The sequence below is a fragment of the Odocoileus virginianus genome, chromosome 4 (assembly GCF_023699985.2).
Source record: "Odocoileus virginianus isolate 20LAN1187 ecotype Illinois chromosome 4, Ovbor_1.2, whole genome shotgun sequence".
NCBI lineage: Eukaryota > Metazoa > Chordata > Mammalia > Artiodactyla > Cervidae > Odocoileus > Odocoileus virginianus.
The window spans coordinates 83,888,204-83,914,092 of NC_069677.1; the positions used below are offsets into that span (position 1 = coordinate 83,888,204).

Genomic DNA, 25,889 nt, shown 5'->3' on the forward strand with positions numbered 1-25,889 from the left:
TAATCAGTAAAACAATGAAATGTACTATGAGTTTAGCTGTGGCTAAGGCCGGGATATCCGCCTCATGCTGAATGTGTTAATCGGGTTCACTTCTGAGAGCGAGGTTCTCTCTGTCACTCAGCACCACCCTCCTACCTGGTTCCTGACCCTGTATTGTAGGTAAGAGGGAGTTGCCTGCCCGTTCAGAAGGTTACCTGTCAGAGTCATCGCTTCTCACTCAGGTCCCCTCGTGTTCCAGAGGTTGGACCTGCCTCCATGATCGTTGGGAACCTGGTCGCCGGGAAGAGAATCGCTCAGGCCTCAGGGAGGGAGCTGTCTCACCTGGAGGACAGTGACCAGGCGAGGAAGGTAAGAGGGTGGCGTGGGGGGAGGTGGGGCCTTGACCCTTCCCCACCCAGGGGTGGGATGGGGCTGAAGAGGTGCCTGGGACGGCCCCAGGCCTGACCCCTCCCTGCCTCTCCCGCAGTTCCTGTTCCTGCCCGATGTGCTGCAGTGGCGGGCCCACACCACCCCCGAACACCCGCTGTTCCTGCTGCTCAATGCCAAGGTGAGGCGGGCACTGCCGCGGTGGGCGAGGGCCCATGTCACACTCCAGCCACGTGCTCAGGTCTCCCCGGAGGACAGCGCTCCTTGACCTCCAGGCGCCCGGCAGGCGTCACGTTTGTTAGTCGCTCAGTCATGTCCGACTCTTTGTGACCCCGTGGACTGTAGCCAGCCAGGCTCCTCTGTCCATCGCATTCTCCTGCAAGAATACTAGAGTGGATTGCCATTTCCTTCTCCAGGGGATCTTCCTGACTCAAGGATTGAACCCAGGTCTGCTGCATTGCGGGCAGACTCTTTACCGTCTGAGCACCAGGGACATCTGGGTGGTGTCATTCTCTTCGTGAAAACCTCAGCTTCCACACAAGCCACAGTCACATTTCTGTGGATTTGTATTTAACAGGGAAATTCTCATTACCTTGTATTTCGATTATGAAGAGCATGCTTATAAATGGGGCTTCGCTGGTGACTCAGATGGTAAAGAATCTTCCTGCAATGCAGGAGACCCAGTTACTATCCCTGGGTCGGGAAGATCCCCTGGAGGAGGAAATGGCTCCCCACTTCAGTATTCTTGCCTGGAGAATTCCATGAACAGAGGAGCCTGGTGGACTTCAGCCCGTGGGGTTGCAAAGAGTTGGACACAGCTTAGTGACTGACACTTACACTCTTCACTTTCACACATGTAAATTCTCCTAAGTAAACCAAAAACAAATGTTTATTTTGTAAAAAGTACTTTAGACCTTCTTCCTTTGTTTGTAGCTGTAACACAACAAATAGGGCTTACAGCCCTAATCCTAGTAACTTTCAGTGGGTGTTATATGGTACCAGGAGCTTCTCAGGTTTAAAGGAGAAACTGTAAGTTATGGGCCAGTAGACAAACTATGAAAACAGAGAGTAACCACGACCACTTTGCATGACTCACTGTTACATGTGTCCCGGCCCGGGAGGACGCGTTTGCTCTGACGTTTTAGCAGCTCCAGTCTGGTTCTCAGAACTGCTTACTGTTGGCCACTGTTTCTTCATTCAAAAAATATTGATCAATATCTGCTACATATACAGTGTTAAATAAGATTTTTTTTGAAAAGGCCCCTGTTCCCCAGACGCCGAAGCAAGTCTTCCTGCTAGAAAACCAGTGCTCAGGAGAGGTGCTGTCTTGCTGCTCACATGTATCTGCAGACCTGGACAATGTTCTGGAGACGTTTGTTTATGATTGATTGAATTTCGAAGCCAATAAGTAGCATTGACCAAGATAAAGTCAGCTTGTGGGAGAATCTTAAGATGGGTGCAGCCGGGACTCTAAGGCTTGCGAGGCTGGGTACTGGGTTTACCCTCGGTGTGTGCTGGGGACCTGGATGTGAGCCTGAGGGTGTGATGGTTTAGTTTAGTTGCTAAGTTGTGTCCAACTCTTGCGACCCCGTGAATTGGGAACCTACCAGGCTTTTCTGTCCATGGGATTCTCCAGGCAAGAATACTGGAGTGGGTTGCCATTTCCTTTTCCAGGGGATCTTCCCAACCCAGAAATCGAACCCAGGTCTCCTGCATTGCAGGCAGATTCTTTACCGTGATGGGGTCCACAATTCTGGGTGATTCCTATGGGTTGTAAGAGGCTGAGGATGGGAGCAGGGGGCCAGGGCCGTGGTCTAGGCACAAGCTAGCCATTCAGAGAAGAGGACAGGGGCTGTGGATGAGTGTGAGGTGTGGTTGGAGACAGGCTTGTGAGGGCGGCCTGGGTGCAGACCAAGTGTCTGTGCAGATGAGGCGTTTCCCAGGGAGGAGGGACCACCGGTGGGAGTGTGCAGAGACACCACCAGGCCTAGGGTCGGCCACCAGTGCTCACAATTGTCTTTACAGCTAAGAGCTTGGGAGGGCCCTGCAGATCCTTTCCAAAACCTTGGAAATATTTGCATTTCTTCTGGTTTGTCAGCCTCCTCAGGTTTGAATTGTCCTTAGGACCTGAGGATGTGCTGGCCTTTGACCTGGGAGGAAGCCTGTGCCTCTGCGGGTGGTGTCCCTGGCATGAGGTGGCCCCTGGCCTTGGGGACTGGCAGAGCTCTGGGCCTTCGGGCTCCAGCGTGTGCCTGGTGTGGCGCTCTGAACCTCAGCTTGGGTGTGAGGAGTGAGTCTGACCCACCGTGCGAAGCCCCCAGGCCTTCGTGCTGGGGCCCCAGCCGAGGAGTGGTGAGAGTTTAGATACTCCGCTGGGCCGTCCTGGAGGGTAGTGGTGGTTAGTTAGGCTGAGTGACACTGTGATTCTCCTGAGGACCGAGAGCATGGGGTCGGCAGGGGGAGGGAGGGCTAGATTGGAGCTAGTCCCGGCCCAGCTGTCCTCTGCAGACCGGGTGTGGGGTAGCCCTACCAGCCACCCGTCCACCCAGGCTCCCTGAAAGACCCACCTGTGGTGACCCAGGGCTTGGAGCTGGTGGGTGGGGCAACTGAGCGTGCGTCAGGGTTCAGTTCAGGGATGTTTGTTTACTGCTTACTATTTACTTATGTGTGTTGATGTCCAGGAAAAGGGCTGCTTCTAGAGAGGGAAAGGATAGAATTGGGGGTGTATGTGGAACGGTGATGATTTATTTTATAAAAGAGACATTGAAACAATGTGGCAGAGCACTAGGTAATGAAAAAGTGGATGGCTGCTCGTCACATTGTTCTTTACAGTATTTTTATATGTAAAATATTTTGTCATAAGAGCCGAAAGGGCTTCTTCACTCGCCAAGTCTGCCTGTGGTGGGCAAGCAGTCTCTGGGAGGCACAGAGGCCAGGGAGACAGCAGGCAGAGCTCGGGTGGCACCCATCCTGGCCCCTGGCCGCAGGCTGCACGTGGAGTGTCCACGTTCCCCACCCCCGCGCCCGGCTCAGCGTGCCCACGATTGCTTTCCTAGGGCACAGTCACCAGCACGGCAACCTGCGTCCAGCTCCACAAAAAGGCCGAGCGAGTGGCTGCTGCTCTGACGGAGAAGGCGAGGCTCAGCGCCGGGGCCCATGTGGCCCTGGTCTACCCTCCAGGTAAGACCCGTGGGCCCTGCCCCCACCCTCGCCCGCCCTCTGTCCACGTCTGTACCCTGTGAGCACCCGCGGTGAGCTGTGAGTCCAGCCTTGCCTGTCGCGGTGCAGCCTGCCTTCCTCTTGCTCTTCTCACCAAGTTGTTCTTTCCCTCCCTTCCCCCACCCTGTTTTATTACCAAAAACAAAGCGACCAGGTCAGATGACGGATCTTGGCCTTTCCTGGCCCAACACCGGCTCCACTCTCCTAAAGTAGCCTCTGTCCTGACCTCCATGGTCATCGTTCCTCCCATTTCCTTATAGCTTGACCTCCCACAATAAGCATCGTTGTCATCACAGTCCAGTCCAGTTCTCTTCAGCTCTGATACATTTTTAGTCTCCTGTGACCTGCAGGCTGTCCTCTTTCCGTCTCTCCCTGGGCCCTGAGCATTCCTGCTGTCTGGAGTGGCTTGTGTGTGCCGGGCGGCTGCTCCTGGGCTCCCACGAGGAACCCTGCATCAGATTCACTCCCCTCGCAAGACCCTGAGCGCCCTTGGGTGCTTCCTCCTCTTGTATACTTAGCACATTGGCATCTATCCATGAGCTTGTCCCATGTTCATTAACTCCTTAGGGGTCACTAAATGGTGGTGTGTTAACTCTGACCAGCCATAAAACTAAACAGACACTTCCCCTGATTAGGATCTGGTCACCCAGTGGTAAAATTCGCTGTGAGAGGCGGGATGCTGCGTCTCTGCTGCTGTCAGTGAAATGAGCTCTGCGCCCTTTCGCACTCCCGTGGGAGCTGCTCCTGGGCCCTCGGGTGTGACCTCCCATCCTGACCTTGCCTCTTTCGTCTGCTGGAACCAGGTGCCTGGCCAGCTCTCCATGGAGCCTGGTGTTGGCAGCACCAGACTGGGCACTGGGAGCTCATCCTTCCTGGGCTGGCCGCTGTCCCGTTAACCCTTTCTGTGATCAGAGTTCCAATTTGAAAATGAGAGTCATTGCTTCTCTTAGAGGCAGTGCCTCCTGAGTTCATGCTGTCCCATTCATTCAGACTCAGGATTGTAGGTTTTCACAGAACCTCGTCTCCATGATGTCTCTGTCTCCGTTTGTACTGAGGGCCTTGACTTCAGGCTGGGAGTCTGTAGAACTCACATGTGCCCAAACCACTCACATGCTTCATCCTGTGTCACATGCAGGACCCCCAAATAATGGCAGTCATACATGACTGCCCCACCCCCACCCCATGTGAGTTTTCACACAGGCTTCCTCCACCCACTTTCCCTGTGGCTGTGCTGTCTCACGGGGTGGTGGGGGGGGTGGGGTGGCAGGGGACACTGCGAAGCTGGCCTCTCCTCACCCGCAGTCCGCCAGGCTTGTGTTCGGGGCCTTCCAGCCACACACATGTCCTTCTTTCCGTTCCGACGGTACTGTTGCGTTGTCTCTGATGAGTGTCTCAGGAAGGTTCATGGGGACACTGTCCCCTGAGCTCTGGCCTGTTGCTGCCAGTCTGCACACTTTGTGGTGAGAGTCGTCCCTGCTGGGGCCTCAAATGTGCCCATTTTCTCCCAGCCTCATGCATCGGGTTGGACTATGATCTGTTTTTCTTCTTCTGTGACTCACTTGCACTTTTGCTCTCAGTGGTAGGACATTTTCCCTTCTTAAAGTCCACTGTGTGATTGTAACATTGTTACAGATCAACGTTCCCACATGGAAGGCAGCTGTGCTCACCACCCTTCCTCCAGGCTGGGCCACAGGATGTGTCAAGTGCCTTTGAATACCAAGCTGCAAGCCTGCCTTCTAATCTCGGGGGAGCTTTCTCGAATCACAGAGTGTTCTCTCTTCCCTTGCTTGGATCGTCTTGGCGTTCTTTCTCCTTGCTGCTCCCATCGCGCGTGTTAGCTCTTCTCTGCCATTTTCCACCTTCTCTGTGTCCCTGTCTTGTTTGCTCTTGGGCTCCTTCCAGTTCCATCTCCATTTCTGAATTGTTTTTTAAAATAACTTCTAGTTCTTTCCTCATTTGTTTATTTCTCATTTCGGTCATTCTCTTATATCTTGTATCATTTTCTTAATGTATTGCATCTTAGCACATGCTAAAAGGGCTGCAGTTCTTATCTGCTTTGTCTGGACAGATGATGATCGACCTCTGGTTCTTTTTCTTGTACCTTGTGTGGGACTTGGCCACGGTCAGGGAGCCTCCCTTCTCCTTTCTCCTTCTCTGCCCTGCCATGGGCTGTCCCAAGCTGGGCTGGATTGCTGGTCCCAAGTCCTCAGCTGCTCTCTGATCAGACCCACAGGGGTGGGGACAAGACAACCTCCTCCGGGACCTCCCTGATCAGGATGGCCATGCCCCTAAGGGCTCCAGATCCTCCCCGACTGCCTCCAGCCCCGGCTGCCCAGTGCAGCCCGACACCCCGTCCTTGCGGCAACTCTGTTCCGCCTGCTGGGTGCTGCTCTGACTCTCCTGCCCCTCTGCCCTGTCCTCTCCTGTCTCATCTTGGGGTTTCAGTCCTGGCAGTTTCTCTCCTGTGTCTGGCGCCCAGGTGAGGGGCACTCAGAAGACCCTGCACTTTTCAGTGGCAACCTGTCCTTCCCTGAGCCAGGAATCCCAGGTTTCTGCAAGTGCTTCCACAGGGTTACAGGGGATGATCACCGCCCTCCCCTCCCCTCCCCTCCCCACTTCCTGTGTTTGTGGTCCTTTCACTTGGAAGCTTGTTGGTTCCAGCTCAGGAGTTTTACAAGGAAATACCCGGGTCTGGGTCCTCTCTCACTTTCTTATCCACTTAATCCTCATCTCAGGAGAATGTTCTTTCTCGTTACTGCCTTTTCTTCATCTTTTTCCTGCTTCTGGAATGCCGGAGTCCTGTTTTGGGGGCTGTTCTCTGAGACCCAGGTCTCCTGCGTGATGGCTTCCTTCATGTGTCCTCGGTGCCACTCCTGGGAACCCAGCCCTGCAGCACCGTCTCCCTTCAGCGTGTCTGCTGGGACGTGACTTGTGCTGGGCACTTTCTCTGCTGGTAAAATCCCGGGGCTGCTGTGGAGTTCTTCCCACACAGAGCCTGGCTGATTTCTTGACACAGATGCTAGGTGACGTGGATGCTCCAGGATTCCCACTGGCATCGCAGTTACTCCTGCTGGTTCCAGTTCCAGGAGTGTGAGGTCATTTTTGTCCAGAACTGATGGCAGTTCCCATTCTTTCCTTATCCTTGGACGCAGTGCAGGGCACGCACCACTGACCGAGAGGAGGCACGGGGGACACACGGGCAGGCTGGGGAGGGGGCGGGTGGACATGCTGAAGTGACAGGAGGAAAGGAGGAAAGACGGATGGGGGCCTGATGCTGCTCTCTGCTTTGGGGCATTTTTGACGCTATTCGTAAAAAGTGATAGTGCATGGTGAAGGTCTGAGTGTACATTTTAAAAACTTCGTAGCAGGAGGAGAGTGTGATTGACAGCTGGAGGGCAGACCACACCCTGCTCGAGGTGGGAGGGGGCAGGTGTTTGCAGGTGCACATAGGACCTGGTGTGCATCTCCTGTGAGGGGTGTGTGACCCTGCAGGAGCTGCAGGAAGTGGGGTGCAGGCAGGGGATAGCAGGAGCTGCATGAGCTCAAGGGTTCGAGCTGCTGGCGGTGCTTTCTGTGTGGCGCGTTGGGCAGGGTGGCCGTGCTGGTGTGAGGATGCTCGCACATGTCAGCCTGCCTGTCAGCTCATCTGTCCCCTGAGCTGCCCACAGGCACAGTGAGGATGGCTGGTCCCTGGTGGGGGAGCCTGGGCCGTAACAGTGACCACACTGAGCGCCCCTGGCCCTGTTGGAGCATCGGGGCTTGTAGTGTGGTGAAACCCACGAGCTGGGTCAAACACTGCATATTTAGTTTGACTCAGGAATCAAAACAGCCTGAGCCTGATGTTTTGTAGCCTAGTGATGCCAGGCAAGGCCTTGTCTCAGTTGAGGGCAGTGTCTTCAGGGTGTGGGGTGCAGGTGGTCTTAAGTATGAATGAGGTCAAAATGGGAAAGCTAGATTTTAAGTGTGGTTCGGTTCCCCCTGGTTTTAATTACAGAGAATTTTAAATACATAGACGAGTTGAAGGAGCTGTGAGTGGTCCCACATTGTGTTGAGAGATTGAGAGCAGGGCAGGGACATCCTGGCCCCTCCCTGCGGGTGTAGGTCTCCCCAGGGAAGGACTAGCCCCCACGTTAGGGTGGAGCTGCAAGGAGGAGGTGTGGCGTTTCTGGGGTGGGCAGCTCACCTTCAGAGTGTCCTGCCAGCCTCACCCACCCACCTACAGACTGCCCCGGAGGGCAGAACGCGCTGCTCCACGAGGCCTGGGCCTCCCGTCCGCCACGGGCTCCTTTGGGCTATGGCTGCACCCCACCCACCCCCTTGTCTCCTTGGATCTGGGCCGGGGCGACCTGTCCCTCCCAACAGAGCTGTTTGGGGTGCACGCTGTGGTGCGAGGAGGGTGGTGTTGTTCACACACAGTAGGTGGACCCACAGCCTGGACATTTGGGGCTGCCTTTGACCCGCTGACACCCTCTGATCGTGTCTCCCCAGGGGTGGACCTCATTGCTGCCTTCTACGGCTGCCTGTACTGCGGCTGCGTGCCTGTCACCGTGCGGCCCCCACACCCCCAGAACCTCGCCACCACACTTCCTACTGTCAAAATGATTGTGGAGGTAGGTTGGCATCGCGGCCTGACTGTGGTGGGCCTGAGTGCGGTGTGCTCCCAGGCGCTGTCTCAGCTGTGCCCTCAACCCTGCGTCCTGCAGGTCAGCAAGTCTGCGTGCGTGCTCACCACGCAGGCCATCATGCGGCTGCTCAGGTCCAAAGAAGCAGCGGCCACCGTGGACGCCAGGACCTGGCCGACCATTCTGGACACAGGTGTGTGTGTGCTGCCCCTTAGGATCAGCCGTCTCCTTCCTTTGTTGCAGGGATTGCGCTGTCACCACCCAAACACAGAAGCTGGGTGAGGAAGCTTGAGTAGGTGGTGAGAGGAGCCTGGCCAGTGGGGTACTGGCAGCCCATCCAGCACCTCGAGCCTAAAGCAGGTGCCCAGAGTGGAGGGTGGCCAGTGGGGAGCAGAGGTCCTTCCGAGGCCATGAGCCTGTAGACAGACGCCTCCTGCTGCACTCAGCGCCTTGCTGCACGCAGCAGTGGGCAGTTGTGGGGACCAGACCGCTTCCACAGTGCATACCCCTGCCGGGTTGCCAGGAGAGTCACATGGGCCCTCTGCCTGGGCCTGCTGGGTCAGCCTGAGGGTTGAGAGGGTCCCAGCCCCTCCCTGTCAGGACACCCCAGACCAGCCGCTTTCTGCAGGCTCTGTGGGGAATTCAGGGTACACGGCCACACAGGTGCCTGCTGGCGAACAGACAGGGTCCCTCCTTCCCCATCATGCCTGTGGGTGTGGCTGCCTGTCCTTACCCACCAGGGCACCGCCCACAAGAGGAGGTTTAGGACCATGTGTCCATGACCACCTGCTTGATACCACTATAGGCTCTGGGAGCTGGCCCGGGCAGCTGGTGGCAGGGGGTCTGGGGTGGGCTCGGGGCAAACAGGCTCGAAGGAGTCCTGTTGCCTCACTCGCTCCCTGCCCCACCTCACCTGTGCCCACCTGTGCATGGCCAGCGCTGTGCCCCGTGGTCCTGAGGGAGTGGGATGAAGTTGGGTGAGGGAGCTTGACCCAACTTCTCAGTGCTCACTGCGCAGAAGTGGCAGTGAGCCTGGCTCATCACAGGCTCCGGGACCCAGCTGAGTCTCTGCTCCTCCGAGGTCCTGGGAGGGCTCTCACGGGCTGCCTTCTCCCGTCTGTGTCCACCACACCCACTGTCAGCCGCCACACACTCAGTGTGGTTAGCGAGGGTCCTCTCCACGTGGCCTCCCCCATGTGCACATGCAGCCTGACCTGTGCTCTGAGCTCCCTGCTCCCCTTTGCCTGCGAGCACTGAAGTGGCACCCCTACCACCTGTGTCTCCTGGTCCCCAGATGACATACCCAAGAAGAAGGTGGCCAGCATCTTCAGGCCCCCGTCCCCGGATGTGCTCGCGTACTTGGACTTCAGCGTGTCAACGACAGGGATCCTGGCAGGTGTGAAGGTAGGTCCTCTGGCTGGAGCCCCCGTCCGCTTCATCCCTGACACAGAGGGTGCTGATGCGGGTCTCTGCAGGCCCTTCTTCCTCCCAGAGCTGGAAGCAGCAGTTTTGCTCCTCAAAGTTTGTGTTAAATATCAATAAACCCCCAAATCAGGTTAGCCTGAAGAGTAATGCATGTCTTGATGTTTTATGGTGATACCTAAACTTTCTGATTCATGACTCTGGCCTCAACAACCAAGTGGCTTGGATGAGTCTGTCACCAAAAGCTCTGTTAAAATTCTTTATTGCCCTGAAGTCTCGCCTAGAAGGTTTTTAGCGTGCATTCCTGGGGATCTTTTGGTGCATGTGGCTTTTACTCCTTCAGATGTCGCATGCGGCCACCAGTGCCCTGTGCCGCTCCATCAAGCTGCAGTGTGAGCTGTACCCGTCCAGGCAGATCGCCATCTGCCTCGACCCCTACTGTGGCCTCGGCTTCGCCCTGTGGTGTCTCTGCAGGTGGGTGGAAGGTGGATGTGCGGGTGGGTGGAGGGTGGGTGTGCAGGTGGGTGAAGGGTGGATGTGCAGGTGAGTGGAAGGTTGGTGTCAGGTGAGTAGAGGGTGAGTGTACAGGGGGGTGGACTGTGGGTGTGCAGGTACAGCTCCACCCACTCCTCCTTACCACCTGCTAGCTGAATTGCTTCTCTAAAGTTCCCCCCCCACCCATATCTCTGAGATACATTGTTAAGGGTCCAGGAAGCAGAGGATACATGTGTGAGTGGCTGGAGTGTGGGTCTGAAATTGAGTTAAAGGGTAAAAGTGCATTTTTATTAAATGCACACTCTCTGTTACTACCATTCCATCCAGGACAGGGAAGTAGGGACCCATCTTCAGGAGGAGAAGCCAGCCCTGCCCGCAGCGGGCCCCTCACAGTGACCCCGGGTCCTTGAATGTGGGTCGGGGGGACCTGCGTCCCACGGGCGGGTGAGCAGAGCAGGAGGGGCACTCTGCCTGGAGGGGCAGATCCCTGAGGGGCGGGATGCGGTGCTGACCCGCCCCGTCGCTGCCCCAGCGTCTACTCGGGACACCAGTCGGTACTGGTGCCCCCGCCGGAGCTGGAGACCAACGTGTCCCTGTGGCTGTGGGCCGTCAGCCAGTACAAGGCGCGCGTCACCTTCTGCTCCTACTCCGTGATGGAGATGTGCGCCCGGGGCCTGGGCGCGCAGACGGCGGCGCTCAGAGTGAGTGCGGGGGGCCTGGAGAGCCCCCAGGGCCAGTTCCGGAGGGAAGAGGGGGCTGGAGACAGAAAACCCTCCCAGGGGGCCCTGCCCTGCGCTGAGAGCTCCACCCCCACGCATACCTGCGGAGCTCCTGCAGCGGCCCCTCCCTTCTTCTGGGGTCTAGTGGTCTGAGGCCTAGTGGTCCCCAGGGCCTGGGGCTGGAGTGTCGCGGCGGAGGACGGGTGTGGGGGCGCAGAGGCGCAGACCCCAGGGGCTGGGGTTCCGTGCGGTTCGGCCCTTGAGCGCAGATGCAGGCGTGGCACACGCGCTCCTCCCGCAGATGAAGGGCGTGAACCTGTCGTGTGTGCGCACCTGCATGGTGGTGGCTGAGGAGCGGCCCAGAATCGCGCTCACACAGTCCTTCTCCAAGCTGTTCAGAGACCTGGGCCTGCCCGCACGCGCCGTGAGCACCACGTTCGGCTGCAGGGTCAACGTGGCCATCTGCCTCCAGGTAAGGCAGCGGGGCTTCCTCTGGGCGCCTGTGCACACCCTGCGCTGCCCTATCCTCTGGTCCCTTCTGCCCTCCAGCCTTTTGCATTTTCTAAATATGGCTTTGAGAACTGAGCATTTTCGTTTAAAAAAGATTCTGTTCTTGATGAACAAAGGCTTATTTGGAAAAAGGGCAAGTTTTCGAAAAGTGACAATTACGGAGAGGAATTTATAAGCTGGATACAGTATGTAACTAATATTCTAAAGCAAGATTAAATTTATTGCTTTGTAAGACACCTGGCAATTTTAAATGGAAACATTAATGAGTGTGATAATTTATATTGCCCTAAATTCATTCTTGAAACACTGAGGTATTTTACTTTTTAAAAGGAAACAAAATTTCAGAACAACTCATTATAGCAGTGGTATTCTGCTTCTTCAGGGGCCTGGGGCTCTTTTCCAGGCTAGTATCTCAATCCCTGTTCTTTCTAAAATGCATTGCATGCACCTGCTCCCGCATTCAGGGTTGTTGGGAGGAAAGGCCTCAGGAGAACCACAGTCCCTCGTCCCCCAGCCCCAGTCCTGACCAATGCCTGCCGGGCGCAGGGCGTGTCTGGACTGGGGAGATCAGTGTCCTGTTGTCCAGTTCCTGAGACACCCTCTCCACAGTATAGATGGCTGACCGTCCAGGTCTCGCTTGGACCCTTACCGAGTGGCGGGAAGAAGTGGATGGGTCCCTCGGGAAATCCCTCCTGATGTCGATGGTGCCGCTGCACCTCGACGGGTGGTGTGGGGGTGGTGGCCGTAAGCGCAGCCCTGTGTCCGCTCAGCGTCTGGGAGCCGGTCCTCCTTCCTGGCTGTTGCTGTGTGCGCTTCGAGATGCAGTGATGCGTTTTGCTCTCTCTCAGCTCCTTCCTCACGTGCCTGTGCTCTCTGTTTGTGTTTCCTGTGGCGTCTCTTCCCTGTCTCGCTCTGCTGGCCTCCTTTGTGTCTGTCAGCCCAACAGGCTGGGAAAGCTGGCTGAGCAGGTATGACCTTGACCTCGACCTCGAGGTGCCTCTGTGCTTCTGTGAGTCCACGTGGCCTCTCGTGGTCTCTCTCCTTTGTAAAAACGAGTTTAAGAGCAGAGTAGTTTCAGAAGTATTTAGCATTCACAGTCTGCTGCCTCTGGAGGAAGAGCCGTCTTCATTCCAGGACAGACGTCGGTGACGTTGTCTGGGATCGCCAGAGGATGGTGTTGGGGCAGAGTGTCGGTGTAGTTTGACGTTCAATGTCTAACAGAAGGGACGGGCTGTCCTCTGTCAGGGCCAACGTCAGGTGTCAGGTGAGAGGAGCGGAGTGGCAACATCATTGAGCATCCTGCTGAGGCCTCGCCCCTGGAGGGGCCGCACTGTGCTCAGCCCTCAGAGAATTAGGTCCGAGCAAGCACGGCTCAGGGACATGCCCCCAAACCCACGGTGGTGTTTTCTCAGGGACCGGTGGGAATCGAAGCTGTTGGGACTGAAATGTGAGATTGTTTGACTTGATCTCTCCCTTCAGTGCTGGGGGAGGTTTCCCGCCACGTCAGCAAGTCTTGTAGGTGTTTGGAGGAAGGCAGACGCCTGCTGAGGGCAGAGCAGTTGCCTTCTGCCCCCACCCGCGCCCCCTGGCTGGGAGGAACTGTGCCTGTGTGCATGCCACACCCCTGGAAACAGTGGGCGGGAGGTTTGAGTGAACGTTCCTCTGCTCCCCTTGCAGGGCACAGCCGGCCCAGACCCCACAACTGTCTATGTGGACATGCGGGCACTGCGCCATGACAGGTAACAGCCCCCGGCCCCCTTCAGCCTGGCCCTCCCCTGCTCACTGTGTCCTTCCTTTTTAAAATAAGTTATTTTATTTATTTATTGGCTGCACCACGTCTTCACTGCAGTGCTCAGGCTTCTCATTGCAGTGGCTTCTCTAGTTGCAGGGCACAGGCTCTAGGTGCTTGGGCTCAGTAGTTGTGGCACATGGCCTTAGTTGCCCCTCAGCATGTGGGATCTTCCCGAACCAGGGGTGGAACCCATGGCCCCTGCATGGGCAGGAGGATTCTTAACCACTGGACCACAGGGAAGTCTCACCATGTCCTCCTTTAATCAGTCATTTCCACGACCAGGAGGGGAACGACCTTCCAAGAGTGACCGAGCATTTGACACTTGGATTTTTATGGGTAAAAAACAAGAAGACCCGTCTCCAGGCAGGATGTAGGCATCCTGTCAGCAGATGTGTCCTGGGGGCCACGGTGTGTGTGCCTACAGGTCTGGGTCCCTCCCAGCTTTAGAGCCAGATCCTGGTTCTGACCCTCACATTCAGCTTGAGGGAAACCATGTTGGACCTTCCTGGAGGGCGAGGCCAGCTGGCCAGGGGCTCCTGTCCTGAGCGCTGCTAGTTGAGCCAGGCACCTGAAGTCACTGTCCCAAGGTCACAGCAAGATCATGATCGACGGCTAAAGGCTTGGCTGTCGTCATGGGACTGGCCGTCACAGTGCTAATCAATTCTGATTACCTTATGAGTTGCCTTCTTTAGAGATTGTTGTCTGTGTAGTCAATTTTATTTGTTTTCCTTGTTCATTTATAGGGTACGTCTGGTGGAACGGGGTTCTCCGCACAGTCTGCCATTGACTGAGTCTGGAAAGGTAGTGGCGTGGGGCTTGGCTTCCAGCTTATGTCCCCTGAGGTCCGGCTGGCCTCACCTCCTTGCATACACACACACACACACACATACACACTCGCACACACACACAGACACACATACTCACATGCATTCACACAATCACATACACAGGCACACACGCTCAGACACACTTACACATCCTCACATATAGGCACACATACACAGACACATACAGACTCATGCACACATACACTCACACACCCATACACACACACTCACACACATACGCACACACACGTACATGCACACACACTCTCACCCACTCTCTACATCTTTCTGTCCACATCTGAGCTCCAGCCCAGAGGGAGGACCTCAGATGCAGACCTGCAGGAACAGCATTGCTGGGTCTTGAGGCCCTGGTGCCTTTGTGCGGTCTGGAGCAGCCCCCTGGGGCCTGGAAGAGCTTCTCCCCTGGCTCAGGTGACAGCCAGGCAGTATCCCCAGTGGCAGTTCAGCATTAAAGCAGCCCAGGCCTGGTTCCAGCGCAGGAGCTGTGCAGGGGCTTAGGTGGTGGGGCCCTGAGGCCACCCAAGGGCACCCAGAGAAAGACTGGGCCACCACGAGGGCTCAGCAGGCATAGACCCAGGAGAGCAGGCATCTTCAGAACCAGGGGAGGTTCGGAGGAAGGAAGAAGGCTCCCAGGAGCGGTCAGGCAGGGTGAAGGGGGAGGGACTTGAGGGGGCCGCGCGGCAGAGCAGAGCCAGCACAGCTCCCGGCCCTGCTCACACAGGCTGTGCGCGTGCCTGCCTCAGGAGGCTGTGCCCAGAGAGAGACAGGGCAGCAGGGGCAGCACTGAGCGAGCCCGGGTGAGTGTGGGAGAGGAGCTAGTAAAGGCTGTGCACCCCCTGAGGGCGGCCCCAGAGGAGGAGCAGGGGCGTGGGGAGCAGGCTCAGCTGGTGTGAAGGTCCTGGGGCCACAGAGAGGCCAGTGTGGCTGGAGCTTCACGGACTAGAGGAAAGGAGGCAGTGTGTGGGTGTCGGAGGGAGGGGCTGGGGGCTGGAGATGGTCCCGGGCTCCCCCACCCTTCCCTGGGTGCACAGACATGTCCCACTGCCATCTTCATTGTCCTTTCTGTAAACATGGTGGTTTTTCTCAAAGCAGTTCTTAATTCTTTCTGGTACATTTTTTTCCTATCACATGTGGCTCTGCACTCAGTTTTTATGGACTTTCCCCCCTCCCCAGTATTTCTGTTACAATAACTTGCGCCTGATGTACTGGGGTTCTGGGAAGAGCTCTGGGTCCTCAGGGTCCAGGTTGGTAACATGGGGAGAGGTCAGAGGCTCAGCAGCATCCCATGGGCAACAGAGCCTGACCTGCCTTCCATGACCCCTCGCCTCTCTCCCACCTGCTGGAAATCTCCACCATCATCTCGTGTTTTATACCCAGGGAAACTAAGGACACAGAATAGATATTCAGAAGCAGCCAGTGTAGTCCCAGGTCCCAGCAGTCCGAGGTCCAGTGGGGCCCCAGGCCCCAGGTGGGGGTGCTGGACGTGAAGCACCCTCCCCCAGCCTTCTCCACAGCCTCTGGTGGGCATGGAGCCCCAAGTCTGGGGGCAGGAATACCTCTTGGTGGCCAGGTCTCCTTCCAGAACCAGATACTCTGGGGCCGGGTGGAGGCCCAGCAAAGCTGTGTTTGGACTCCCTGCCCTCAAGAGCCTGAGAGAGTCCTCAGGGAAAGATGCCCTCCTCCCCTCCCAGCATCCAGAGTAGAGTTCATTCTCAGGAGCTGGGTGATCTTGCTAAGAGTCACAGTTTATTTTTATTTATTAAAAGCTCTTATTTCTGTTAAAATTCAGTCAGATTTAGGCCGGCTTCTGAACCGAGTCACGTCCTTTAGATCAGCTTCGAAGGGCACTGTCTTTGCCACTCTCGCGTCAGGAGGGCCACGTGCCCTCTGACCAGCACGGTTCTCCTTCCAGATTCTCCCGGGAGTGAAGGTCATCATCGCCCACACAGAGACCAGAGGGCCCCTGGGAGACTCGCACCTGGGGGAGGTGAGGATGGGGACCCCACCTCTCGCCGGCTGCTGGGTGTGCATGCAGGTTGCTCCCCGTTCTTCCTCTATGATGAACTGTATACATTGCAGCCCTGCAGCTCTCACTCGGGTCCACGGAGGGGAATGGTTTGTTTGAAGGAGAGAATTCTTTGCTCTCTGGGCCTCTGTCGTGACTTAGTTCAAGCGCCTTACCCCTACCCCACTGTGTGCTGCCGTGTCTTGGGACACATGGTGCCTGGCACTTGTGATGACCGACCCCCTTGTGTTCTGGGCCCCAGATCTGGGTGAGTAGCCCCCACAATGCCACCGGGTACTACACAGTCTACGGGGAAGAGGGGCTCCATGCCGACCACTTCAGTGCCCGGCTGAGTTTCGGAGACACCCAGACCGTTTGGGCGAGGACTGGCTTCCTGGGCTTCCTTCGAAGGACAGAGCTCACCGATGCCAGTGGAGGTGAGGGCTCCTTTGCAGTGCTCACCCCCAGTCCTGGGGCCGCCACAGCTAGGAGCCCATACAGGCAGTGTCTTGGGACCTCCTGCCAGCTCACCTCACCCCTTCCTAGGAGCAGGGTTCTTTAGGTGCTCTGATACGGTTTCTCTGAAAGTTGCTCCTTTTCCTTCACTCTTCCTGGATCCTGGCCTCTGCTGAGGGTGTGGGGGTACTGGGAGAGGCTGTTGGGCCCCCCAGGCAGAGCCATGGGCATGTCTCACCAGCCATGTATCAGGGCCTCCCCATACATCCCCCCAAGGTCACAGAGTCCACGGCCACAGCAGGCTGGCCAGATGCAGTCAGAGCTCTGGGAGCCCCTGTAGCCGCTGCCTCGTCTCCGAGACAGTAGGAGTTGTTGTTCTGTACTCTTTACACGTGGGCGCGCACGGCAGGAGGCTTCAGCAGGGAGCCATGCTGAGGCGGTGACCTGTGCCATCTGCAGAGCGACATGACGCGCTGTACGTGGTGGGGTCCCTGGACGAGACGCTGGAGCTGAGGGGCATGCGCTACCACCCCATTGACATCGAGACGTCCGTGATCCGTGCGCACAGGAGCATCGCTGAATGGTGAGGGCCCGGGGAACCAGCTGGCAGCTCTGGCGCGGTCGTGCACGTGTGGGCAGCCACCTCCTCTCCAGGAGCAGACCCCAGACACACTCTGCGAGTCACGCACTGGAGACCCCTTGTTTGGGTTTGCTTGGTTTTTCCTCTTCTCTTAATCAGTCTTAAACTAATAGTCTGTCCCCAGATGCACAGGCAAAATGTGAGTGCCCCACGGTTACTCTGAAATGTCTCTGCGTTTACATGGATTTCCTAATTTAAATGATCAAGACGCATGATTTCCTCACTTTATAGGGAGGTTGCATTGGGAAAAGTACAGCTTTCAATATCAAATAATATTCTTGATTTTTCTTGTTGTTCAGTTGTTAGGTTGAATCCAACTGTTTGTGACCTCATGGACTGCAGCATGCCAGGCTTCTCTGTCCTCCACTATCTCCTAGAGTGTGCTCACACTCATGTCCACTGAGTCGGTGATGTCATCCAACCATCTTGTCCTCTGTAGCCCCCTTCTCCTTCTGCCCTCGTTCTTTCCCAGCATCAGGGTCTTTTTTCATTGAGTGAGCTCGTCACATCAGGTGGCCAAAATATTAGAGTTTCAGCTTCAGCATCAGTCCTTCCAGTTGAAACTGGTTCTGATGTGATGTAGCCTCAGAGTGTAGGCTGTACCTGAGCTCATGGCTCTTGTGAGGAGAAAAATTCCCTCACCGGGCCAGGTGGATGATAGAGACCACTTGAGGCTTGTAGTGAGACTTTTGGACTCTGTGGGAGAAGGCGAGGGTGGGATGATTTGAGAGAATAGCATTGAAACATGTATATTATCAAGTGTGAAACAGATCGCCAGCCCAGGTTGGATGCATGAGACAAGTGCTCAGGGCTGGTGCACTGGGAAGACCCAGAGGGATGGGGTGGGGAGGGAGGTGGGAGGGGGGACCGGGATGGGGAACACATGTAAATCCATGGCTGATTCATGTCAATGTATGGCAAAAACCACTACAATATTGTAAAGTAATTAGCCTCCAACTAATAAAAATAAATGGAAAAAAAAAAGAAATAGAGTTTATTGAAAAGGAGCAGAGAAGACTTCCGTCACAGACATCAGAAGTGGGTAGAAAGAGTACCCACGTTGCTAACTTGAGCAGAAAATTATAAACTTTTCAGTTGGCTGCTAAGAATAGGTAAAAAGAATATCTCAAGATTGTAAAAGTTCCACGAGACCCTTTCCCAAGGCATCCTGAGATAACTTCAGTTTGAGATTAGCCAGAAGGAACGAGTTCCTGTTGAGGAGGAAAGCATGCCTTTAAGCAAGATATTGTTGCTATATAATTATTAACACGGTGCCTGCATGGCTGCTAAGATAGAATTTGGACCTCACCCCTTAGGGGCCTTGGACTACATATCAACCTGGCTGAAGGTAACTATATCACAATGAGAATTCAGGGTTGATTTCGTTTAGGATGGACTGGTTTGATCTCCTTGCTGTCCAAGGGACTCTCAAGAGTGTTCTCCAGCACCACAGTTAGGAAGCATCAATTCTTCAGTGCTCAGCCTTCTTTATGGTCCAGCTCTCACATCCATACATGACTATTGGAAAAACCATAGCTTTGATTATACAGACCTTTGTTGGCAAAGCAATGTCTCTGCTTTTTAATATGCTGTCTAGGTTTATCATAGCTTTTCCTCCAAGGAGCAAGTGTCTTTCAGTTTCATGGCTGCTATGATTTTGGAGCCCAAGAAAATACAGTCTGTCACTGTTTCCACTTTTCCGCCTTCCATTTGCCATGAAGTGATGGGACCAGATGCCATGATCTTAGTTTTTTTAATGTTGAGTTTTAAGCCAGCTTCTTCACTCTTCTCCTAACCCTAACCCGTCTGGTCCCATCAGTTCATAGCAAATTGGAGGGGAAAAATGGAAGCAGTAACAGATGCTTCCTCCTTTGAAGGAAAGCTGACAAAGGTCTGTATAGTCAGAACTATGGTTTTTCCACCTGATGCAAAGAACGACTCATTAGAAAAGACCCGGGTGCTGGGAATGATTAAGGACAGAAGGAGAAGAGGGTGGCAGAGGATGAGATGGCTAGATGGCATCACCGACTCAGTGGACATGAGTTTGAGCAAATGCTGGGAGACAGTGAAGGACAGGGAAGCCCGCTGCACTGCAGTGCCAGGGATCATGAAGAGCTGGACACGACTTAGTGACTAAGCAACAACTGCATTCGGACTCTGGCTGACTCTGAGGACTACTCCATTTCTTCTAAGGGATTCGTGACCACGGTAGTAGATACAGTGGTCATCTGAATTAAATTCACCAGTTCTCCTCCCTTTTAGTTTGCTGATTCCTACGGTGTCAGTGTTCACTCTTGCCATCTCCTGCTTGGCCACTTCCAATTTACCTTGATTCACGGACCTAAGATTCTGGATCTCTACGCAATATTGTTCTTTCATCAGATGTTCTTTTCACCACCAGACCCATCCACAACTGAGCTTCATTTCCACTTTGGCCCACTGCTTTATTCTTTCTGGAGCTCTCAGTAATGCCTTCTGCTCTTCCCCGGTAGCCTGTTGGACTCCTTCCGACCTGGAGGGGCTCATCTTCTGGTGTCATATCTTTTTGCCTTTTCATACTGTCCCTAGGGTTCTCTAGGCAAGAATGCTAAAGAGGGTTGGTCTTCCAGTGGACCATTTTTTGTCAGATTTGTCTTGATTCTTGGCGAGAACTTTAATTGGAATAGATATTCCAATGAAACACACTTAGCCAAACCTTTGAATTGTAACTGACTTGAGCAGAGGATGACACCAGTGAACCTACTTCAGGATGTTTCAGTGGCCTCTGTCTGACATCATTTCCTGTGTGTCCTTGGCCCCTGAAGCCAGTGCCCAGCCCCATGTGACACCATTCGCCTTCTCCCTGCAGTGCCGTGTTCACGTGGACCAACCTGCTGGTGGTGGTGGTGGAGCTGGATGGGCTGGAGCAGGACGCGCTGGATCTGGTGGCCCTGGTGACGAACGTGGTGCTGGAGGAGCACCACCTGGTGGTGGGTGTGGTGGTCATCGTGGATCCGGGTGTCATCCCCATCAACTCCCGCGGGGAGAAGCAGCGCATGCACCTGCGTGATGGCTTCCTAGCCGACCAGCTGGACCCCATCTACGTGGCCTACAACATGTGAGCCCACTCAGCCCCAACCAGCTGGACCCCACCTGCGTGATGGCTTCCTAGCCAACCAGCTGGACGCCATCTACATGGCCTACAACACGTGAGTCCACTCAGCCCTGACCAGCTGGACCCCATCTATGTGGCCTACAACACGTGAGCTCATTCAGCCCCGGCCCAAAAGTGGCCTCGCGAGCCATCAGAGGGGCTGGGGTGCATTTGCATCCCCTGGGGAGAGGACCCCAGGCTCCTGAGCACAGGGCCCCCCCACGCACTTACATACCCATCTCAATCTAGAAACCACTTCCTGAATTACTCAAAACCTTTTAATCATCTGGGACATTTACAGAAACATGAATGTCAATATTGCAACAGATGGTGTGACTGGGGAAGAAGCCTGGTGCAGGCACTGCAGGTGCTGTAGGTGTCATCCTCTGCTGTATTATGAATTTGCACTTTTTTTAGGCTAAAAATACAGTTCTTGATTTTAAAAATTCAACTCTTTATGACCATTTCAAATGACAAGGTCATACTTAGAATTTATGCCAGAAGGAGTTTGAGGCCCAAGGACAGCTGCTTCAGTTCTGATTCACAGGGAAGAGCAAAATACAGAAAGGCTGGTAGGCAGGGCAGGATCCTGGCCTGGCCCCCTCTTCCCCACCCCCGACCTGCTCTGGGCCCCAGACCAGGCTCAAGCGTACACACTTCCTCTCTGAACACAGGTATGCTGGCTGCCTGCCTGTGTCGTCTCTAACCTTGACAGGGTCCATCAGGTGAGCAGCTGTTTCAGAAAGATAAAGGAACGCTGAGTTTTAAACCTCTTTCTGAGTTTCTGACTTCTTGCTGTTCAGCTGAAGTGCTGATTTTCATGACCACAGTATAGGATCTTCTCGCTGTCCAAAAATGTACTGAGTTACTGTTTTTATTCCACATCAGTAGATGTGGACTCACCGGTGGACTGAGGATTACCCAAGCGGTGGTACAGCCTGGGGCCCGGGAGAACTTTGCTGGCCACTGTCACATCCTGAGTTGTGTGCCTGTAAAATTTGGCCAAATCATGTTCACTTATTTTATTTGAACTCAACTAAACTGAGTGATATAATATTATAGTAAATCTAAATCAGAGAACATGAAATCCTTTAGATACTTCTAAGAATTTAAAGTGAAGCTTGAATCTAAGACAGAGTATTTTTGTATCACTAATAAAAAATGTTACGAGTTGTCGGGACTGTGGGTCAGAAGGTTTATGAATCACACGCTTCCTAGAAACAGCCAGGTTTTTCTGGAATTAGCCTGAATCAGTGCCTAATAGTTGTTAATTCTTTACCATTTAAAATTCTCCACCAAAAAGGCCTGGCTGACTGGGCTGACTCTCACGTCTCTTTCTTGGCTACAAGTAGCTTGTGCTCAGTAGCTCTTGGCGTGCCCTGTGGTACGTAAGAACATACTGGAATTGAACAGTCCTCGTGTAATTATGTATATAACATGTGTAACTTATTGGTTGACATACAGAGGTTCTAGCAGTGGACTAAGGGATATTCCTCATAACAGAATGGCCTGTAGGAGAGGAACCACCCAGCCCTTTATGTTGTCATTTTATAGCAACAGGCATTGTAAAATTTTTGTATTGAAAGGTAAGTGGCAGTAAGACATGTCTTGTAAATTAAGATTTTAAGAAGCATTAAAATGTTTTAAAATTACTCTCTGGGAATTCTGTATGTCAGAGAAAATTTTTATATCATTATGTTAATAAAAGTTATGGACTGTTTGTAATTCTGCCATTTGAAATGTGTGAAAAGGTTTTTAAAATTACCCCAAATAGCAGGTATTTTATTATGCATTTTTCTTTGCTGAATATAGAAGCATTTATGCTGAAGCATAAAATCTACAAAGCACATTAAAGTATAAAAAATAAAATTTAAATCTCCCATAATCCTACCTCTCGTTAATGACAGTGTGTTAGTATTTGATGTAAATCCTTTCAAGGTTTTATTTTTTTCTTTAAAAATACTTTTACAAAATTAGGTCAGTCATATACTTTTATAATCAGCTTTTGTACTTAATAAATTAGACTTTTAATCTGTTACATATATTCTTCTACATGTTGTCACACAGCGGGTGGGGGCAGCTTGTCCTCACAGGCTCTGTCGGCATCCTTTCAGCCCCGCTGCCATGAGCCTCCTCATGGGTGCACGTTCATATGCACGGCCTGCCTGGGGCTCAGCTCTGCTGGGGTGAAGCTGTGGGCACTCCATCCTTGGAAGGGCGCAGGCAGAGTGGAGAGGCTGTTCCTGGAAACCTGAGAGCACTGGCAATAAAAAATGATCCCTGTCAGTCAAATAACTATCCTGTCTAGTGGTGCTGTATATGTTTTCTTGTGTTTGTGGTCATTTTACTTTCTCATTTGATGTGCTTTACTTGGCAGTTCTTATTGTGTGCAAGGGTTATTTTTTTTTTAATTGATTTGTAGGACCTGGTTTATGTTAAGGATCAGAACCTCTGTATAATCCATACTTTTCCTACTGGGCCATTTGTATCTTGATTCTCTGTTTTTATTTTTAATTGAAGGATAATTGCTTTACAATATTGTGTTGTTTGTTTTTTAAATGTACTAATTATTTTGTGCAAACTAAGGTTACTTGTACTTAATTTCATATGAGTATAGCTGACTTGTTTCGGAGAGATTGTCCCAGGATGGTCAGCTCAACCCTTTGGGGGAATGACTTACCTCCTGTGTTTGCCTCTTCCTGTCAGAGTCTGCCAGAGTCAGACCCTCTCGCCAGGGCCTCTCCCTGAGAGCAAGTGTTGTTGGCGAATCATGCACATGCTACTTGCTGGTGCAAAAAGAAGAGAGGAGCATTCTCGTTCTACCTGAGATCATGCTGCATAAGTTTTAGGTCTTGAGTTAAAGAAGAAACACTTCCTCTAAACTGGATGCAATAATGGTGTAATAACACCATGTATAGCATTTGTCCTCTTTGCTCTGATACTCATTTGGCTTCCCGGGTGGCACTAGAGGTAACGAACATGCCTGCCAATGCAGGAGCCATAGGAGAAGTGGGTTTGATCCCTGGGTCAGGAAGATCTCCTGGAGTAGGAAATGGCAGTCCATTCCAGTATTCTTGCCTGGAAGATCCCATGGATAGAGGAGCCTGGCTGGCTACAGTCCATAGGGTCGCAAAGAGTCGGACGCAGCAAATTACTCAGCACTGTTGATACTCAATTTCAGTAATAAAGAATTCTTTTAAAAGGTAACTATATGCAAAACTTCAAAACCTCTTTATATTCAAGAGCAATCGTCTTTAAACGTCTGAGCAGGTAGCTGGACAACCCTCCCCCCATGGGAAGTCTGAGAGCCTGCAGCCTCACCCAGGTGAGCTCAGTCCTTTCCTCACCTCAATTCCCCACCCTCCCCCCACCCCGCCACTTCCCTACATCCAGCAGTGCCCTTTGGGTTCAGTGTAAGAACCATTCCACATGAGTCATGAGATGTTTTGAAAGTATTTCCCAGGGCCATGTGAGGCAAGAAACTGAGGCATTAACCCTTAGTTTTAAGTGCCAGCTAAGTGAGGGCACCTTACTTCTCAGGCTCTCATATCTACTAAAGAGCCACATGTCATGAGTGTTCATTGCAGATGCCACAAGACAAAAGTTGAAAAAGGGCCACAAGGGGCCAGATGAAGCTTTGGGGAGGAGGGAGCACAGGTGTATTGCCACCTATGGCCACTCCAGCAGCAGCGAGCTGGACCTCCAGGCGTGCACCCAGGTGCTGCAGCGACCCCCAGGGGAGCAGAGGATAGAGGCCATCTGGAGGCTGTTGTGCTGCGATGGAGTGGGACACAAGTTCAGACACAGTGGTTAGCATTCACTTACATTAGAAGGTAAAGAAAGAGCGTCAACTTCTGGCATGATGAGCTGAGAAACTCTGTGGACATGCTAGCCAGCAAAATGGGTGGAAATTTAATTTTAAGCTTTTGGAAATGGTCGTAAGAGCATATACAACAAATGAAGAAACATCTAAATGTGACAGTTAAGTAATAAAAACAAGTCTGTTGTTTGAACCAAGACTGTTCCTTCCCTCCCACCTCTCAGCTGAGCCAAGCAGAAAGTCTACTGCACACAGGTGGACCCAGGGACACAGGCTTCTGTCCCACCAGTTATCTGTTGGTACAGATATGTTCTGGGTGAGACCAGATGAGAGATAACATGCTCTGTTCTTCTCTAGTGGATGGAGTCTCCACCTTAAGCAAATGATTATAACTATATAGGGCGCCAGGTGCCCTTCTAGCTCATGAGATGGGAGGGACATAGTGCTTCTAACTATAGGGCGCCGGGTTCCCTTCCAGTTCATGAGATGGGGAAGAGACACTGGGAAGACCTCAGGCTAATGACCCCTGCTCCACTGAGCATTTAGCTCCTGAAGCCAGGGAGTCACCCAGATAGATGGGAGCCACTGTTCTCACTCCAGGGCCCAAAACCCTGCTCAGAGATCTTCCTGCTGGGAGAAGCAAGCTGTAAAACAGGTAACTCCTCACCTCTTGTAAAAGAGCAGACTTTCTTTGCACCAGAGCATGGAGGAGGTCAGTCAGAAGGGCACTCTTGAAAGCAGTACAAGTGTGGTGAAAGGCAGTTAGGAGGAGGTTCATAGAGTCAATGAAGACACAGACTGAATTACAGGCCAACTAGTTAGCAGGAGAACCAGGGGATGAGACAGCGAGGAAGAGCCCTCCTGAGAACAAACTTCAAACTCTGACCTTGGGAACTCTCTCTTCTGTAAATCCTGAATTAGGTCATTAGGCTATAGAGCAGCTTATGCCCCCAGAGCATTGCTGACAACAGTAGAGCAATCAGCTGGGAATGGATGGAGCTTCAGCGCTGAGTGTGGTCAGGGAAAGAGAGTGGAGATCACTGCAATACCGCTGTCATTTCAGGATGATTTCAAGAAGCAACAGTTATAACTGGACACGGAAAAACAAACTGCTTCCAAACTGGGAAAGGAGTATGTCAAGGCAGTATATTGTCACTCTGCTTATTTTCCTTATATGCAGAGTACATCATGTGAAATGCTGGGCTGAATGAAGCACAAACTGGAATCAAGACTTCCAGGAGAAATAGCAATAAACTCAGATATGCAGATGACACCACCTTTATGGCAGAAAGTGAAGAGGAGCTAAAAAGCCTCTTGATGAAAGTGAAAGAGGAGAGCAAAAAAGCTGGCCTAAAATTCAACATTCAACAAAACTAAGATTATGGCATCCAGTCCCATCAGTTTAGTTCAGTCACTCAGTCGTGTCTGACTCTTTGTGACCCCATGAAGTACAGCATGCCAGGCCTCCCTGTCCATCAACCAACTCCCAGAGTCCACCCAAACCCCTGTCCATTGAGTCAGTGATGCCATCCAACCATCTCATGCTCTGTTGTCCCCTTCTCCTCCTGCCCTTGATCATTCCCAGCATCAGGGTCTTTTCAAATGAGTCAGCTCTTGGATCAGGTGGCCAAGATATTGGAGTTGAAGCTTCAAAATCAGTCCTACCAATGAACGCCCCGGACTGATCTCCTTTAGGTTGGACTGGTTGGATCACCTTGCAGTCCAAGGGACTCTCAAGAGTCTTCTCCAACACCACAGTTCAAAAGCATCAGTTCTTCAGCACTCAGCTTGCTTTGTAGTCCAACTCTCACATCCATACATGACTACTGGAAAAACCATAGC

The 25,889-nt window shown here is 53.0% G+C and overlaps 1 protein-coding gene across 6 annotated transcripts in view; it reads left to right on the forward strand.

Moving 5' to 3' along the window:
- Positions 1-22,763, forward strand: part of DIP2A (disco interacting protein 2 homolog A) — a 107,871-nt gene extending 85,108 nt beyond the window's left edge. For 4 of the 6 annotated variants that reach the window (XM_070466938.1, XM_020877162.2, XM_070466940.1 and 1 more), the window contains 16 exons: positions 239-348; positions 467-547; positions 3,423-3,546; positions 8,074-8,195; positions 8,289-8,400; positions 9,502-9,611; positions 9,973-10,103; positions 10,657-10,825; positions 11,145-11,315; positions 12,292-12,321; positions 13,031-13,092; positions 13,889-13,946; positions 15,906-15,980; positions 16,261-16,435; positions 16,914-17,037; positions 19,943-22,763. In XM_070466938.1, coding sequence (XP_070323039.1) covers positions 239-348; positions 467-547; positions 3,423-3,546; positions 8,074-8,195; positions 8,289-8,400; positions 9,502-9,611; positions 9,973-10,103; positions 10,657-10,825; positions 11,145-11,315; positions 12,292-12,321; positions 13,031-13,092; positions 13,889-13,946; positions 15,906-15,980; positions 16,261-16,435; positions 16,914-17,037; positions 19,943-20,195 — 1,907 coding nt within the window. In that variant the 3' untranslated portion in view covers positions 20,196-22,763. The remainder of the gene's footprint in view (positions 1-238; positions 349-466; positions 548-3,422; positions 3,547-8,073; positions 8,196-8,288; positions 8,401-9,501; positions 9,612-9,972; positions 10,104-10,656; positions 10,826-11,144; positions 11,316-12,291; positions 12,322-13,030; positions 13,093-13,888; positions 13,947-15,905; positions 15,981-16,260; positions 16,436-16,913; positions 17,038-19,942) is intronic. The other 2 variants (XM_070466939.1, XM_020877169.2) reach the window with 1 other exon arrangement.
- The last annotated feature ends 3,126 nt before the right edge of the window (positions 22,764-25,889 follow it).